Source organism: Pantherophis guttatus, chromosome 7 (genome assembly GCF_059756535.1).
Source record: "Pantherophis guttatus breed Tessera chromosome 7, ASM5975653v1, whole genome shotgun sequence".
NCBI classification, from domain to species: Eukaryota; Metazoa; Chordata; class Lepidosauria; order Squamata; family Colubridae; genus Pantherophis; species Pantherophis guttatus.
The window spans coordinates 22,623,015-22,638,350 of NC_142069.1; the positions used below are offsets into that span (position 1 = coordinate 22,623,015).

Here is a 15,336-nt window from a genome sequence, read left to right on the forward strand (position 1 = left end):
GAACGTAACATATTTAAAGATTGTTTCAGAAACTCATTAAGTAATTTTTCAAATATTTTGAAACAGTAAAGCAAGTATGATTAAAATATGTATGAGAGAGAATATTGAGAACAAAAGAAAAGAAACTTTGCCTTGCTTTTAGACTTTAAAAGGGACAAAATTGTATTAGTTGAGTTAACTTTCAGTTTTAGTCCAGGTCTATAACAGTTCATTCCTATCCATCAGAATTTTCCCCTTTTTTCTTTTTTAACAGAAGCTGTTGGTGTAACCAATCAAAGACCTGTGTTCTGCCCTTATCACAAAAAGGAACAGTTGAAACTCTATTGTGAAACTTGTGACAAATTGACATGTCGGGATTGTCAGTTGCTGGAGCACAAAGAACACAGGTATTAAAATGAATATATTTGACAACTTTGTCAAAAAAAGAGACAAAGTTGGATAAAGAACTAGTAAGAGTCTATTAGAGAATAAGGATTGCAAGATATAGGCTAGCCAGATTTTTTTTTTTAAATTTGTTTTGCTTTGGAGTTAATGCATAATTTGCCATGATTTATAGATATTTTTTTTTCTTTTTTCCTCTCTATTCATTTTGGGCTATGTATTTTTAAAAGACTATATATAAAATACACCTAATGTAAACATGCTGTATATTTCTTTTTTCTTTCTTTCTTTCTTTTGCAGATACCAGTTTATAGAAGAAGCCTTTCAGAATCAAAAAGTAATAATTGACACACTTATTACAAAATTGATGGAAAAAAGCAAGTATATAAAATATACAGGGGAGCAGATTCAAAATAGGTATTGAGTTTTATTTTGCAGTATTAAATATTTTAATATTTCAGTTAGCTTCTTTTTCATGTTTGAAATGAAGTTTTATTCCTAGTAATTGGATTCATTTAATTTTTACCTCTCTAAATTTGACATGTAGAATAATGAGTTTAATATATGCATATGAAAATGCATAAAAGAGAATCAGAGTGAGATAATTTTGAACTTGGAAGACTTTGAATGTAATTATTCCTAAGTATGTTTTAATAATATAAAAATGGCAGTTAATCAGAACAAAGCATAAATCTTTTCCTACGGTGGCCAAGTAAATATCTGCAGATTATTTATAAGCAAGATGACTGCAATGGACACAGTGAAAGAAAAACCGAATCCTTACCCTAAATCATACTACCTAAAATGTAATAATTTTTGCAAAAGTAACTTGGAGCTTGCATGGTCTGATAAAAATCATAATCAGAAGAGAGTATGGAGGAGAGGAGCTGTTGTGTGACTATAAACCTGCCCAGATATTTTTAAAGGAAAAAAGAAAACTGAGGGTTGAATGAAAAGTAATGCCTTTGCCTTCATAATTTTAGTTTAATAGTGGTATTCTAATAAATTAAACAGGAAAATATTCCAGGAAATGGGCTCTTTGCCTATATTTACTTCTTCATACAACCTCTACCATTCACTACACACTTCTCCCAACAATGGACAAACTTCTTAAAGCCATCATGAAAGAACTCCACGCTTTGTCTCTTCAACCAGGTCCTGACAGTCCTTTCCAAATCTTCATTTGAGTCAAAAATAGATGCCCACAAACTATTTTTGGGAAAAGGTAGAAGTCAGATGGCACCAAGTCTGGAGTGTATGGCAGACGGGGTAAGACAATCTGATCCAAGTTCGCAATTGCCTCATGGGTGGCTTGTGATGTGTGAAGCCTACTGTGGTCATGTTACAGAAACATTTCATTCTTGTGCTTCTGAACTCTGCTTAATCATTGTTTCAAAGTTTTGAGTATCAATTATAGTGCTCTGAGTTCATAGTGATGTCTGGTTCCAGATAGTCAATATGGATAACACCATCTGCATCCCAAAAAACTGTAATCATGAGTTTTCCTGTCAAAGCCTAGTTTTTGAATTTTTCTTCCACAGGTGAAACGTAGTGATGATGTTTGTGGATTGATGCTTCATTACTGGGTCATAATGATCAGCCTATTCTATGAAGAAATTCATCAGTTTCATTCTTATAGTATGGCAACAATTGCCAACAAATTTCAATTCTTGAAGGTTTCATTTCTGCTATAAATATGTGAGGAGCATCTTGCACAATCTTTCTGATACTGAAGAGAAGAACATAATGTTCCTATGGAAGGCCAAGCTTGGCAGCAAGTTTTTTTCAAGTGATCTACCAATTGTCCTTAATCAGTTCATCAACATTTCTTGTGTGAAGCTCAGCTGTTGCTGTCACAAGTTGTCTACTTTATTGTTCATGGCACAAATCACCTCTTCCTGATTTACCATCTTTACATTTTTTGGCCAGTGCTCCCATCAACAGTCATCACCATAAACAACCTGGGTTTGGTGATGAATTTCAAATGGAAAGACTCCTTCGACAGTCAAAAATTCAATGTTGTTTAAAGTAACCTGATGAATACTCACTGCAGACTTCCATGTTATAAACATAGTAACATCACCGTTTCTAGTAGCAACTTCATGCCAATTAAAGTGAATAATGCTAAATAATGCATCAGAGCTTCGAATATGTCAGTACTATTCGTGACTTATACCACTGGAGGCATTGCTTTTCATTCTACGCTTGTAAACCCATCAGTGGTAAAATTTAATTTCCTATTCCCCTTTGGTTTATTTTGAAACATTTCCCTGATTATCTATTAGAGATACCTTCCATTTTCCCTTCTAGTTATAATAGTCACCTAACCATGCAGCACTCTTAGGTAAAATTATTTTAATCATGCATGATGGAAATGGGGGCATATTATGTCACAGTAAATGGGTGCAGTAACTTTTGCACATAATAATTTAATACAGTACTACACACATTCTCCTAAGCAAAACGAGAATTGTATGAGTCCATATTCTCTGTGAACCTGTTGCAGCACCTAGCTAGTATTTAAAAAAGAATCTGAGAATAATGAAAGAGCTAAGATGCCAGGGCTGCGTACACTAGGTTTTGACAGTTATTAGTTGCTTTAATATAGAATATTTTCCAGAGTCTTCCAATGTTTTCTTGAAGCTTAAAGAAATTGACTGACATATTAGAATGACTTTTAGCAATTATAAAATCTGTTTGGTTTGTATTTTTATATAGGCACACACACATCGCTTGTATATTTTGGTGTGCATATATATATACATCCTACAAATAGAGAGACATTACTATTTAAATACCTATGTTGAACAAACCACACTGCCATGACATCCCAGATACGTACAGTACGTACATATTGCACTTTGTTAATCATATTCTTGACACCAAGAAAAAATGACAAAACCCATAACATTGTGCTGCATAACTTTTTTTGTGTTTTGAGTTGTTTTGAAATGTGCAAATTGTGTTTAGGGAAGTAGCATTTGAGCAACCTTGGTTGATTTTGAAAAGTAAGCAGTATTCAAACTGGTTAATAATTAGATGGGAAACTAAAAAGATAGACTACATTGGAAATTTGAAAAAGATATTTTAAAGGAGGCAAAGTACTTCATATTGTTGTCAAGAAAATTAAATATATGCAAAAGTCATCAGGAGTTAATCTTGAAGATTTATTCTTAATTATAGCTGCTGTGATATTTTGCACAATATCAAGATCTGAACATCAGCAACATCACAAATTGTGATCACTGTACTGTTATAAATACACTAAATAGTCTTTCTACATTTTATAGAATCCATGAAGTGAATCGGAATCAAAAACTGGTGGAACAAGATGTTAAAGTTGCTATTTTCACATTGATGGTAGAAATAAACAAAAAGGGAAAAGCTCTGCTACATCAGCTTGAGGTAGATTTTATTTTCCCAAGGGACACTATTAAAGTGGTCTTTAGTGCAAAGTACATGATGCTTATATTATGTATGACTAAAAATATCTGGGTATATCATATTTTATTATGGACTACTGCAACGCTCTCTACATGGGGCTCCCCTTGAAGAGCACCCGGAGGCTCCAACTGGTCCAGAATGCGGCCGTGCGGGTAATTACGGGAGCTGCATGGCGCTCCCACATAAACACCGCTCCTGCGCGAGCTGCACTGGCTCCCAGTGGTCTTCCGGGTGCGCTTCAAGGTGTTGGTTACCACCTTTAAAGCGCTCCATGGCATAGGACCTAGTTATCTTTGAGACCGCCTGCTGCTACCGACAACCTCCCATCGACCCGTGCGCTCCCACAGAGAGGGCCTCCTCGGGGTGCCATCAGCCAAACAATGTAGGCTGGTGACCCCCAGGGGGAGGGCCTTCTCTGTGGGGGCACCTACCCTATGGAACCAGCTGCCCCCTGAGATAAGGAGAATCCAAGACCTTGGTGCCTTCCGCCGTGCCCTTAAAGCTTTCTTTTTTCATCAAGCCGGGCTGGCTTAACATATTTTTAAATTTTAAATTTTTAATTGGTTTGTCATTTTAAACTGGGGCCAAATTAATATATATTCTTTTAATTGTTCTTAATGTTTGTATTTTATGTTTTTATCAGGCTGTACACCGCCCTGAGTCCCTTGGGAGAAGGTGCGGTATATAAATTTGAAATAAAATAAATAAAATAAATAAAAAAATAAATAATTAAAATATTTAAAGAATAAACAGTAACAAAATCATACATTTTGGAAGATTTCAGAATTGGTAGATGAGATTGCAATCTTCCCTGCAAGTCTCTTCCCCATTGACTTTCTGGGAAAGCCAGTAGGGAAAGTCACAAGCATTGATCCTCTGATCATGTGGTGTTATAGTCAGTGATAAATGTGAGCCAGTTGCCAAGAATCCAGGTCATGGTCATGAGATCACAGAGGTGTTAAGACAGCTGGAATTTTGAGCGTGGTCATGACCCATCATTCGTTCCGTGCCATTGTAGTTTTAAATAGTCTCTGAATAAATGGTCATAAATTGAGGACTACATGTAATATCATTTTTCCTCTGATAAATGGAATGTTATCTATAAAAACTTAAAATAAAATTGGATAGTCTTTGTTATCCCAGTATTTTTTGTTCAAATAAGTTTTTATTTGTTTTAATACAAAGCAAAATGGAAATAGCCTTTGAATCAAAGATTGCCTAAGTATTAATATAGTAAAGGATTTCAATATTAATGATAAAATGTTCAAGGCTGACTCTGGTCTACTCTCTTGAAGAGATGGAATGTGATTATACACAAAAGTAGAGTAAGTTAGTGGTTTGATCTGCAGAAATGATCATGACCCTGTCTTTCTTAATTGCAGTGTCTAGCTAAGGAACACCGGGCAAAGCTTTTACAACAGCAACAAGAAGTGTCAGGACTTTCTAAACAACTGGAACACGTTATGAACTTTTCTAAATGGGCTGTCTCCAGTGGGAGCAGCACAGCCTTATTGTACAGCAAACGCTTGGTATGGATAAATCGTTAGATCGAATTTGCAATCCTTACACGGTTTTTCAGATTTTTCCAGCTCTTCTTTTTCAGAGATATATTTGCAGCAGTATGGACAAGATAATTTATAATGGAAGCTCATATTTTTAAGATTCTAAATTCTGCTTTAAGTATAACTTACATTAGAAGCATTGAATTTGAAGAAAATGCTGTTCTGGAGAAATGTATAGTAAAAAACTTTGAAATCTCGACTTTGTCGACTTTGTGAAATTGTTCTCATCACAAAAGGTGTTCATATTACTATCATTATGTTGAGGAGGATCATTTTCTTCTATTCTTGATATCCTCAGATGAAATCGACTTTGTTTTTCCTGGTTTTTTAATAACTTAGCTATCTTTTGAGGCAATGGAAAAGAATAATGAAAATGTAAAAATCTGAAGAGGACAAGATTATTACAGTAGTTGTGATGTGTCAAGCAGGGAGCAGGTATGGCTTGGTGCGAACAAAGAGGCAGAGACCAGGTGCTCTCTAAGTCACATTTATACAATGCTGTATAAAGATGGGTTCTCCCATAAGGCTGGAAGAACCCTGAATGCAATTTCAAGCAAGCATAGATAGGCTTCTTAGTTACATAACTGGAACCCTGCTTACAAGAAATAAGGTACAGAAGTTACAAAAGTACTTGTGTACACATCTTGTGGTTATGATCATATGTTTAGCTGTAAGCTTGTGACTACTTTATTGAGGTCTCCACAACTCGGAACGCCTTGCTAAGACCTGAATTTTATTTCTTTCATTTCAACATTAGAATCTTTTTAGACCAATCATCAGAGTTATCAGAATCCTGATCAACAGGATGGTTTCAGTTTACACCAGGATTAGCAGAGAATAAGCTACACAATATAATTAAAAATAGTTTTTGAACAATTTTATAGAAGTTAGAACCCATCATTTTACTGCCATCATAAATTGTATTGTAATTTTATTTTCTGCTTATGTACGTGCATAACAAATACCATTACTTCATTTTAAGACAAAGTATGCACAATTCTGTATGTTTCTGTTTGAGAGGTATACTGATGTTCTTTGCACAAGTGCTCCCTTTGCTCATGTGAAGCAAAGTTAGATTTTCTACTCATTTTCACTCTTAATTTCTGGTCCATTAAAAAAAAGGAACCTTTCTAAAAACTTTGCTATTAGTTGTTTATGTAACATCACAATTATGTTCATTAGAAAACTTGCAGCTTTAGTTTTCTGTGTAGCAAAATGCCAGTGTAGAAACTGTATACGCATACACAAAGGAAGACAGCTGGGGAAAGCTGAGAGATATTCCTATTGTGCCAATCTCTCCTTTCAAATGTTTATATAACTGATATACAGATAGTCCTCAGCTTACATCCATTTGTTCAATAATCATTCAAAATTGTGGCAGTGCTGAAAAAATGGATGTACTGATCCTTGAAGCTTCAGCCATCACAGAAACCTGTAATCACGTAATTATCTGGGCATTTGGGAGAGCCATAGTCACTACCTTCCTTGCTGGCTTCTCACAAATAATGTCAATAGGAAAGCCAACAGGAAAGGTTACAAGTTGCTCCCAAACTTAGCAACACTTTGCCGGAGGGTGGAGCAGCAGGTGTCAGGGTGTCAGCAAGGAGTGGGGCAGAGGGCGGGGCATCAGCAGTGGCAGCCTTCTAACACAGTCCCAGTTTCTCATGTGGCCCCTTGGGAGAATTAACTGTCCACCTCTGATCTTGACAGACTTGAGCATTGAACCCTATCCAATAAGATGAAGTTCAGTGGTGAGAAAAGTAAGGTCCTGCACTTAGGAAAGAAAAACAAAATGCATAGGTATAAAATAGGGGGTACCTGGCTCAATCTTAGTAACTGTGAGAGGGATCTAGGTGTGCTGGTGGATCACTGCTTTAGTATGAGTCACCAATATGTTGTGGTTGCCAAAAAACTCAATGCAGTTCTAGGCTGCATCAACAGAGCGATAGCATCAATATCATGGGAAGTGCCACTTTATACTGCACTGGTGAGACTTACTTGGAATACTGTGAGAGTACAGAGACAGAGTACAGAGAAAAGCAACAAAAATGATAAGGGGTCTCGAGACTAAATCATACAATGATTGGCTAAGGAAATTAGGCATGTTTAGCATAATGAAGAAAACACTCGGAAGATATTGATAGCAGTTTTACTTGAAAGAAACGACTTTCCCCTTCATCACAAGTATAAATGTGTTAGTAACTTGTTGCTATCTTAAAATACAATAGATGATCTCTTCAATCTGTATCTCATCTCTTACCTATAAGCCAATCCTTAAAGCCCTAGTCAGCAAAAATCTATTAAGGTTTACCAGAGATAACAACATATCTACTTTAACCTTGATGAAATAATCCAATTTTATCTTCCTTTAACTTTTAAGAATCTCGATTTTTAATCCCTTCAAATAATGTCTTTTTCATTTTTTCTTTGTGCTGACTTGAGAATTCTGGGTGCTTAAAGTTGCCAAGTTTGAACAAACTTTTTTATATTATCTCTCCTTAAGTCCTCTTTCTTTCATTCTGCTAGGAGATTATACTATCTTCTAATTATTTTCTTACATGATTCCTACTTTGTCTTCCTACAGTTGTTCTGCTTTCACTTCAGTTTCCTCACTACTTTTGTTTCACTCCTTTCTTCCATTATCTCCATTGTTCCTCAACATCCTCTCTTGACACTCTGTCATATGGGCCTATCTCACACTCAGAGCTTTTAGTTCACTATATGATCATAAATAATCAATTTAGGGACACTTAAATCCATTTAGTGTTGTCATGTGTGCACTTGTTTTAATTTATTTATGTGGGTTTATACGCTGCTCCAATCCAATAGAGCTTTGAGCACCATGACCTATGCTTAAATGATATTTTTAAAGCAAACAGGTCTGTTTCAGAGCAATTATTCACCCAAACAACTACCATTGTCATTAATTATTGATTCTCCAAATTAGACTTCTATACTTGCCTTCTCACTCATTCATTTGTGTCTTTTAACAGAATGATTTTTCCTGCATCACATTTATTCAGAATGTTGTATACTTTTTTCCCCCAAAACACATTCCTGATACTTTCATGATCACAATTCATTGGAACATAATATTACTATAACTATCATGCAACAGTCCAAGTATGTAATCTGATTATTCTGGTGCACATGAAAATAGGAACCAATGGATTCCAGAATAATCCAGGTGACCCAGCTTTTCTCTATATTAATTATTCATAATTTTAAACCTAAACTTTCATTTCTCTCTCTGGATTCTTCAGCTGCACTGCATAAAAGTAGATCATTTATTTTGATTTGTTACATCTTTATCTTAGTTTCAAAAATGCCCAGTAGAATTGTTGGAAATCAGAGTGTCTACAAATTTAACAAATAAATAAAATATCTTTTTTTTTCATTCATTAATTCAGGCTCTTTACCTTATATTCCTGTTAACATTCCAAATTGTAGTCTTCCATATTCCTTGATTGTCAATAGATGGTCCCATGAAAATTACTAGGACATTTAATGTAAAGTGACCAATGGGCTATTCCCCATATGTCACCAGTTATGAGTCATGTTCTGTAATGTTCTGTCACACTGAGATAGTTTAATATTAATATAATCTTATTCTTTTTCTAGATTACATACCGATTACGATACCTCCTTAGGGCAAGGTGTGATGCCTTACCAGTATCTAATACTACCATTCAATTTCACTGTGATCCTAGTTTCTGGGCCCAAAATATTTTCAACTTAGGTATGATGAACTCCATTTGGTTTTGTTAATAGAAACTTTATATTATTTAATACGTTTATCACATTAAATAATTGTATTTGATTTATTTTAAGTACTTTTTGAAATAAGTAGAATACACATTTTATTGAACTCAAGATACTCAAGAACTCTTGAGTAACGATACACATTTTTCATTTTGGTTTGCCCTCCGTTCTACCTCTTATCATGGGAAATCCTATATGAAGATAAAATTGTACGTGGCAGTGTGCATTCTTTGTGTGTGTTCTGGTACACTCATCTTGTTTTGCTCTATTTGTAGATGAAACAATGTCTCAGTTGGCTATAGGTTTTGCAGCTATGCATCATTATAATTTAGTGCAGGGCTGTCAAACTCCTGCCCCGCGGGCCAGATGCATCACGCATTGGCCACGCCCACACCTGGTTTAGCGAAGGGGGAAAAGTCCCAATACATCACATGATGCCATTGTGACACCGTGAGTTTGACACCCCTGGTTTAGTGCATCAGTCACAACAGAGTTCCCCAATCTTTTTGACACTGCAGACTGGCAGGGGGAGGGGATGATTCCCTGTGTTCAGTGGGCAAGCACACATGCATATACACCCACCACTCGCGCAAATGGGGATGCACATGTTCGCCCGCCACTTCCGTGGCCTGGTTTCAAAAGGCTCAAGGTCTGGTAGTGGGCCGCAGCCGGGGGTTGGGGACCCCAACTTACAACTATGTATCCCAAAGTATACAACTTTGTCAATTGAAGTGATGTTATATAGGAAAATTGATAATTTAATAGAGTGCCCTATTAATTGGACATTTGCCAAACATATACAGGTAGTCTTCAACTTATGACTACAATGGAGCTCAAAATTCTGTTGCTAAGTGAAATGAATTATTGTTAAATGAATTTTGCCAACATTTTACAACTTTCTTACCACAGTTGTTAAGTGAAATATTGCAGTTAACAGTAACCCGGTTACTGTTAAGTGATCTGGCTTCCCCATCGACTTTTACTTCTCAGAAAGTCGCAAAAGGTGATCACATGACCCCAGGACACTGCAACCGTCATAAATATGAGTCATTGCCAATCTGAATTTTGATTAGTGACCATGGGGATGCTGCAAGGTCGTAAGTGTGAAAAGCGGACATAGTCACTTATTTCAGTGCTGTTGTAACTTCAAACGGTGACTGAATGAACTGTTGTAAGTCGAGGACTACCTGTACCTGGCAGTTTGTAAATGCCTGGCCAATACCTTAATGCATTTATATTGTTTCAAGCAGTTAAATCATGTCTTACAAAGTAATTCTAGATTAACAATGGATGTTTAACACAGAGGGCTGTCAATGATGCCAGAAAGGATAGCTATTATTGTGATAGAGTTATCTGTAATAAAATTGTAACTTATAAATAAAATTATCTTTATTCAGGTTCTTTGGTAATTGAAGATAGTGAACTCCCACCTCATATGCCTAAAAGCCCCGTGACGGAACCAAACATACAGCCACAAAGTGGCTTATCTTCAAATCAACTATCCAAGTTCCCAACGCAGATCAGTTTAGCTCAACTTCGACTTCAGCACATGCAGCAGCAAGTGCTTGCTCAGAGGCAGCAGGCACAGCGGAGGGCAGGTCCCGTGGGTCTCCCAGAACCTAGAATTGCAGGGCCCGTGCACCAGACTCCACCACCACCACCACTACCACCACCTCCACCTCCTCAGGTAAGTTAGGGCAAGTCCAGAGTAGAAAACATTTAGCTATTTTGACTTTATTCAGAGGAAAAGGTAGAGTTAGCAAGGAGGCATTAAAAACATTATTACATAGATTAACATTTTGTGCATTTGACTACACTATATAACTCTATAATTTTTCTCATCCTACGAGCTCAGGGACCCCTCGAGAGTTCCTAAAATATTAATAGATTTAAGTCACTCCCTTTTCAGGCTCCTATGTAACTTTTCCCCTTTAAACAGATTGTGAAACACTTATTTTTTCAGACTGCACTGCTTTATGTTGGAAATGAATACCACCCCCAAAATAATTTATCTTTCATAATTTCTTTCCCCAACATTTAGGAAAATATTTGTTAAAACTAATGACCTGTTAGCTAAGAACGTTGCTTTTGTCTTTCCAGCAGCCACCTCCACGTTTGGTAAACTTTCAGAATCACAATTTCAAATCCATAGGACCAATTCCTCTGGCTCAGCCAGTGAAGTTTCCTCAAAATCAAAGCATACCACATGCATCTGTAAAGCCATCTCCACTGCAAATGGCAATTTTGGCACAACAAGCCATTAAACAGGTACATTCTCCATGTATGATGTATAATATTATATCATACTATCCAAAAAAGAACTTAAAATATGTTATCCAATCTATTTTGCTATCTAGAAGAAAGATAAATTAGTCAGCTCAAAAGTTATATTATTGGAAAAGAGGTACATTTTTGTTTGTTGGTTTGCTTATGTATTTCTTATTTGGAATAATTTTTACACTTTCATTTCAGAGCTACTTTTATCAACTTTAATATTAATAATTAAGCAGAGTGTTATTAATCCTTGTCCACAACATTCCATGCAGCTTTAATATCTCTTGTACATGGATTAGGAAATAAATTATTTCCTCCTCTCCCTTTTTCTAGTGGCAGATCCACAGTGGTCAAGTTTTGGCTACTTCATCGAGTGCTAGCAGTACAACTTCAACTCCCTCCAGTCCCACTATTAATAGTGCTGCTGGAAATGATGGGAAGACTTTTGCTCCATCTATGATTGATCTTAATTCAACAATGGGTGGTTCCTGTATCTTGCCTTCTTTACCAGATGTGAGATAATGCTATATTTTTTTGTCTTTTTTAAAAAGGTTTATTATTCCAGCATGCTGCTTTATTCTAATACAAAACTTGGTGGAGTTATGCCATACAGTTTGGGATTAAAGTATAGCTAGTGCATAAAGTAGTGACTTCTTTTTAGAGCACATTCTAGAAGTGTCTTTAATATTCTAATACTTTTCAGTCAAGTTCCAATGTGTTTATGTTCTTAATGACTTTTCCAGCCAATTAAGAGCTTGCATCTGTATAGCCTTTAAATTTCTTTAAAAGACTTTCTTTAAAAGTCTTCTGTCCCAAACACCTATAACTTTCAACACAAGATTGTCCACTTTGTAATTAAAGAAAACTAATTGCTTTTTGTTGAAAAATAGTGAGATAATGTTTTCCTATCTAGAATCCTTACTGTCTCTCCTTATATTAAGATTGACTGTTCAGGAAGTGTTCCATTGGAAAGTATTGGGAAGAGAGAGGCATTTGCAGAGCACACCCAAACCAAACAATCTTCACGCAAAACTGTGCAGTCTCCTAACTCTTCAGTTCCATCTCCAGGACTTTCTGGTATGGCAGCTATTATCATTTTTAAAACTCTTATTATTACACTGTTAGGCACAAACAAGATCTAAAGCATTGGGAAGGAGAACATTAGTGAAAATACATAATCACATGGAAATAATATATCTAGTGCAGAAATAACGCTTTTGCTGGTTGCCAAATAACTATAGTGAAAAGGAAGTTATAGAAAGATTTGTAGAGCTTTTACAAAAAGACAATATAATAATAACAGAAGAAAAGATAAAGAATTTTAACCGCATATAGAATTAAATGAATATAAAAAGTAGAGATTCGTAGCTTAAGTAGTAAATGGGGGAGGATTATGGCAATCATGAAGGCAATGCTGATTATATTTAAAAAAAAAAAAAAGTATCAGCAGCTAGACCACAACAAAAAAATGAAACTCTTTGAAAAAAATAAAATAATCCTTCATCTTGGCCACTGGAAGTTTTTGTTTTTTGAAACTGAAGAATGGATGATTTGATAATATTTAAAGTGCCGTTTAATATGTATTTCAAATATTAATAGGTATTATGCAAGAATTTCTTTCTAACCTGATGATTTTTTCCCTGACGATTTAGGGTCGGTTACTGTCTCTGGTGTCCATCCTCCAATGCGTTCACCCAGTGCCTCTAGCATAGGAAGTCGAGGCAGGTAAGCAGACCATGTTAGTAAATATGGATTCTGGTAAAAAAGTTACGTAGATTAGCACAATCTTCCTTAAGTTTTACACTTTTGGGATGTGGGGTTATATTTTCAAGAATTTCCGAACCAATATGACCATGAAACAGGAACACCCATCAATAGCCAGCAATGTATATTAATCTGGTAGGGATAAGTATACAAGGTAAAATACACAAACCATAATTTATGCAAAGAAGATATATGATATGAAGATAAATTTTATATTGCTTCTACAAAAAAACAAGAGAAATGTAAGTATTGTTAATTAAAAAGAGCTTAGATGATATTCTTTGGAAAGGTTAGATTTTAAATATTTAAAAATTAGGGCTTAAAAAAAGCAGAAAATATTTTACCTAGATGAAGCAAAAATACATATAGACAATTAAGGAAATTATTATCCTTTTTATCATTTTGTATGATAATACACCCATTTTAATTTTGTAGTTGAAATGTATTCAGTGTAGTTGAAATGTATGCAAAAATATTTAAAACATAATTTCAGTCACACTACTACATTAATCAGGCTTTGTGTTATCAAGATTGAACTATGAACTTTATAGAAAAATTATGGCACAGATTGATTTTTCCCACCTTATACAAGCAATCATTTCTGAAAGCAGTGTTGTGCTCTGATTCAAATAGTACAAAACCTGTTTTAATAATCTATTTGATCTTTTCTTTTTTTCTTACTTCATTTATAGCTCTACTTCTTCTGGTAAACCATCAGGTGCAGATTCAACCCAGAGAGTCCCTGTGGTCATGTTAGAGCCTATCAGAATAAAACAAGAATCTGGTGTACCAAGTGAGAACTATGATTTCCCAGTTGTCACAGTGAAGCAGGAAACAGATGAAGAATCCCGTAATCAAAATGTAATCACAGTTATGAAAAATAATCTTAAATACAAAAGGGCACTAATTTGTTTTATAAATTAGTTGAATTACAATATTTCTGCTAAAGAAATCTTAGAAACAAATGATGTTTATTTGGAGAGTGCAGTATCAATCAATGTTAATTTTATTTATGGCCAAAAGGCCCCAAAGCCACCAGAGGCAGATATGGTGACCCTTTCCCTGCAAGGCTTTTATATAGGAAAACCTTGCCTTTGTTCCTCAAAAATACATAAATGCATGCCCTCTAGAAATTCCAAGAAAGTGCATTTAGCCAGTGTCTGAGAAATAGTCCTTTGTAGACAAGCACCCTGTTCAGTTGGGATTTTACCATTTGTTCATCAAAATCTCTCTATGGAAAGCAGCTTTTTCCTTATTTTAGCAAAAAGTTTTCAGGTTTAGATCAGACAGGACAGAATAGTCATTCAATTACATTCATGTTTCCCATTGCATTTTCAGTTTGTGATTTTAAAACTTTTGTCCTGATTGAGACAGGAAGACTATGTGGTAGGAGGAGTTGATTTTCTTTCCACAGAAGCATTTTATATAAGGCTATGATGAAAAATATTTAATGAAGTCTTGGTGGCTTTTTTAAAAATCTAAGGTATATATGTTGAAATCTTTGATATAATATACTCTTGATAAGGGCATATCTAGCTGAATCAACTGGCTAGATAATATGTATAATTTGTCAAAGAGGCATGATTCTCTGTGTATATATTAACATGTGCAAAGAAGATACTTCATTCTGATGAAATTAGACATTTTTTTGTCTATAGTCCAGATTCCCAAGAGCCATTCTTCCCTCAGTGTTACTGAATAGCAACCTCTCCTCTGAAGCATCAGTGTTGAGAACAGAAGCACCAGACAGTACAGGTGACCAGCCATCCAATGGCAAGGCAACATGGATAGGATCTCCACATGGTGAAGATGGCAGAAAAGATGATGATCCTAACGAGGATTGGTGTGCAGTATGTCAGAATGGAGGAGAACTTTTGTGTTGTGATAAATGTCCCAAAGTGTTCCATCTTTCATGTCATGTTCCTACACTCAGGAATTTTCCAAGGTAAAGTTTAAAGCCATTCTCATCTATGGCATGGACTCAAACATTATTTAAATGATTGTATCTGGTTTTAAAGCTAAACTGGAATCTGCATTATGAGGTTTAGTCTGTGGATGTATAAAACAAGATACCACTGTGGAATGTGTAATTGCAGAAGGTTTTCCAATCTTTAGCTCCTGTCCATATTTATATAGGCTGATAAATGCA

At 35.4% G+C, this 15,336-nt stretch overlaps 1 protein-coding gene across 3 annotated transcripts in view; it reads left to right on the plus strand.

The window, feature by feature from the left end:
• TRIM24 (tripartite motif containing 24) overlaps positions 1–15,336 on the plus strand; it is a 44,458-nt gene that overhangs the window by 22,340 nt on the left and 6,782 nt on the right. For 2 of the 3 annotated variants that reach the window (XM_087873758.1, XM_087873756.1), the window contains exons 4-15: positions 254–386; positions 682–798; positions 3,672–3,786; positions 5,208–5,354; positions 9,009–9,126; positions 10,547–10,836; positions 11,250–11,417; positions 11,757–11,936; positions 12,365–12,500; positions 13,076–13,148; positions 13,880–14,048; positions 14,846–15,132. In XM_087873758.1, coding sequence (XP_087729884.1) covers positions 254–386; positions 682–798; positions 3,672–3,786; positions 5,208–5,354; positions 9,009–9,126; positions 10,547–10,836; positions 11,250–11,417; positions 11,757–11,936; positions 12,365–12,500; positions 13,076–13,148; positions 13,880–14,048; positions 14,846–15,132 — 1,933 coding nt within the window. The remainder of the gene's footprint in view (positions 1–253; positions 387–681; positions 799–3,671; positions 3,787–5,207; positions 5,355–9,008; positions 9,127–10,546; positions 10,837–11,249; positions 11,418–11,756; positions 11,937–12,364; positions 12,501–13,075; positions 13,149–13,879; positions 14,049–14,845; positions 15,133–15,336) is intronic. The other variant, XM_087873757.1, reaches the window with a different exon arrangement.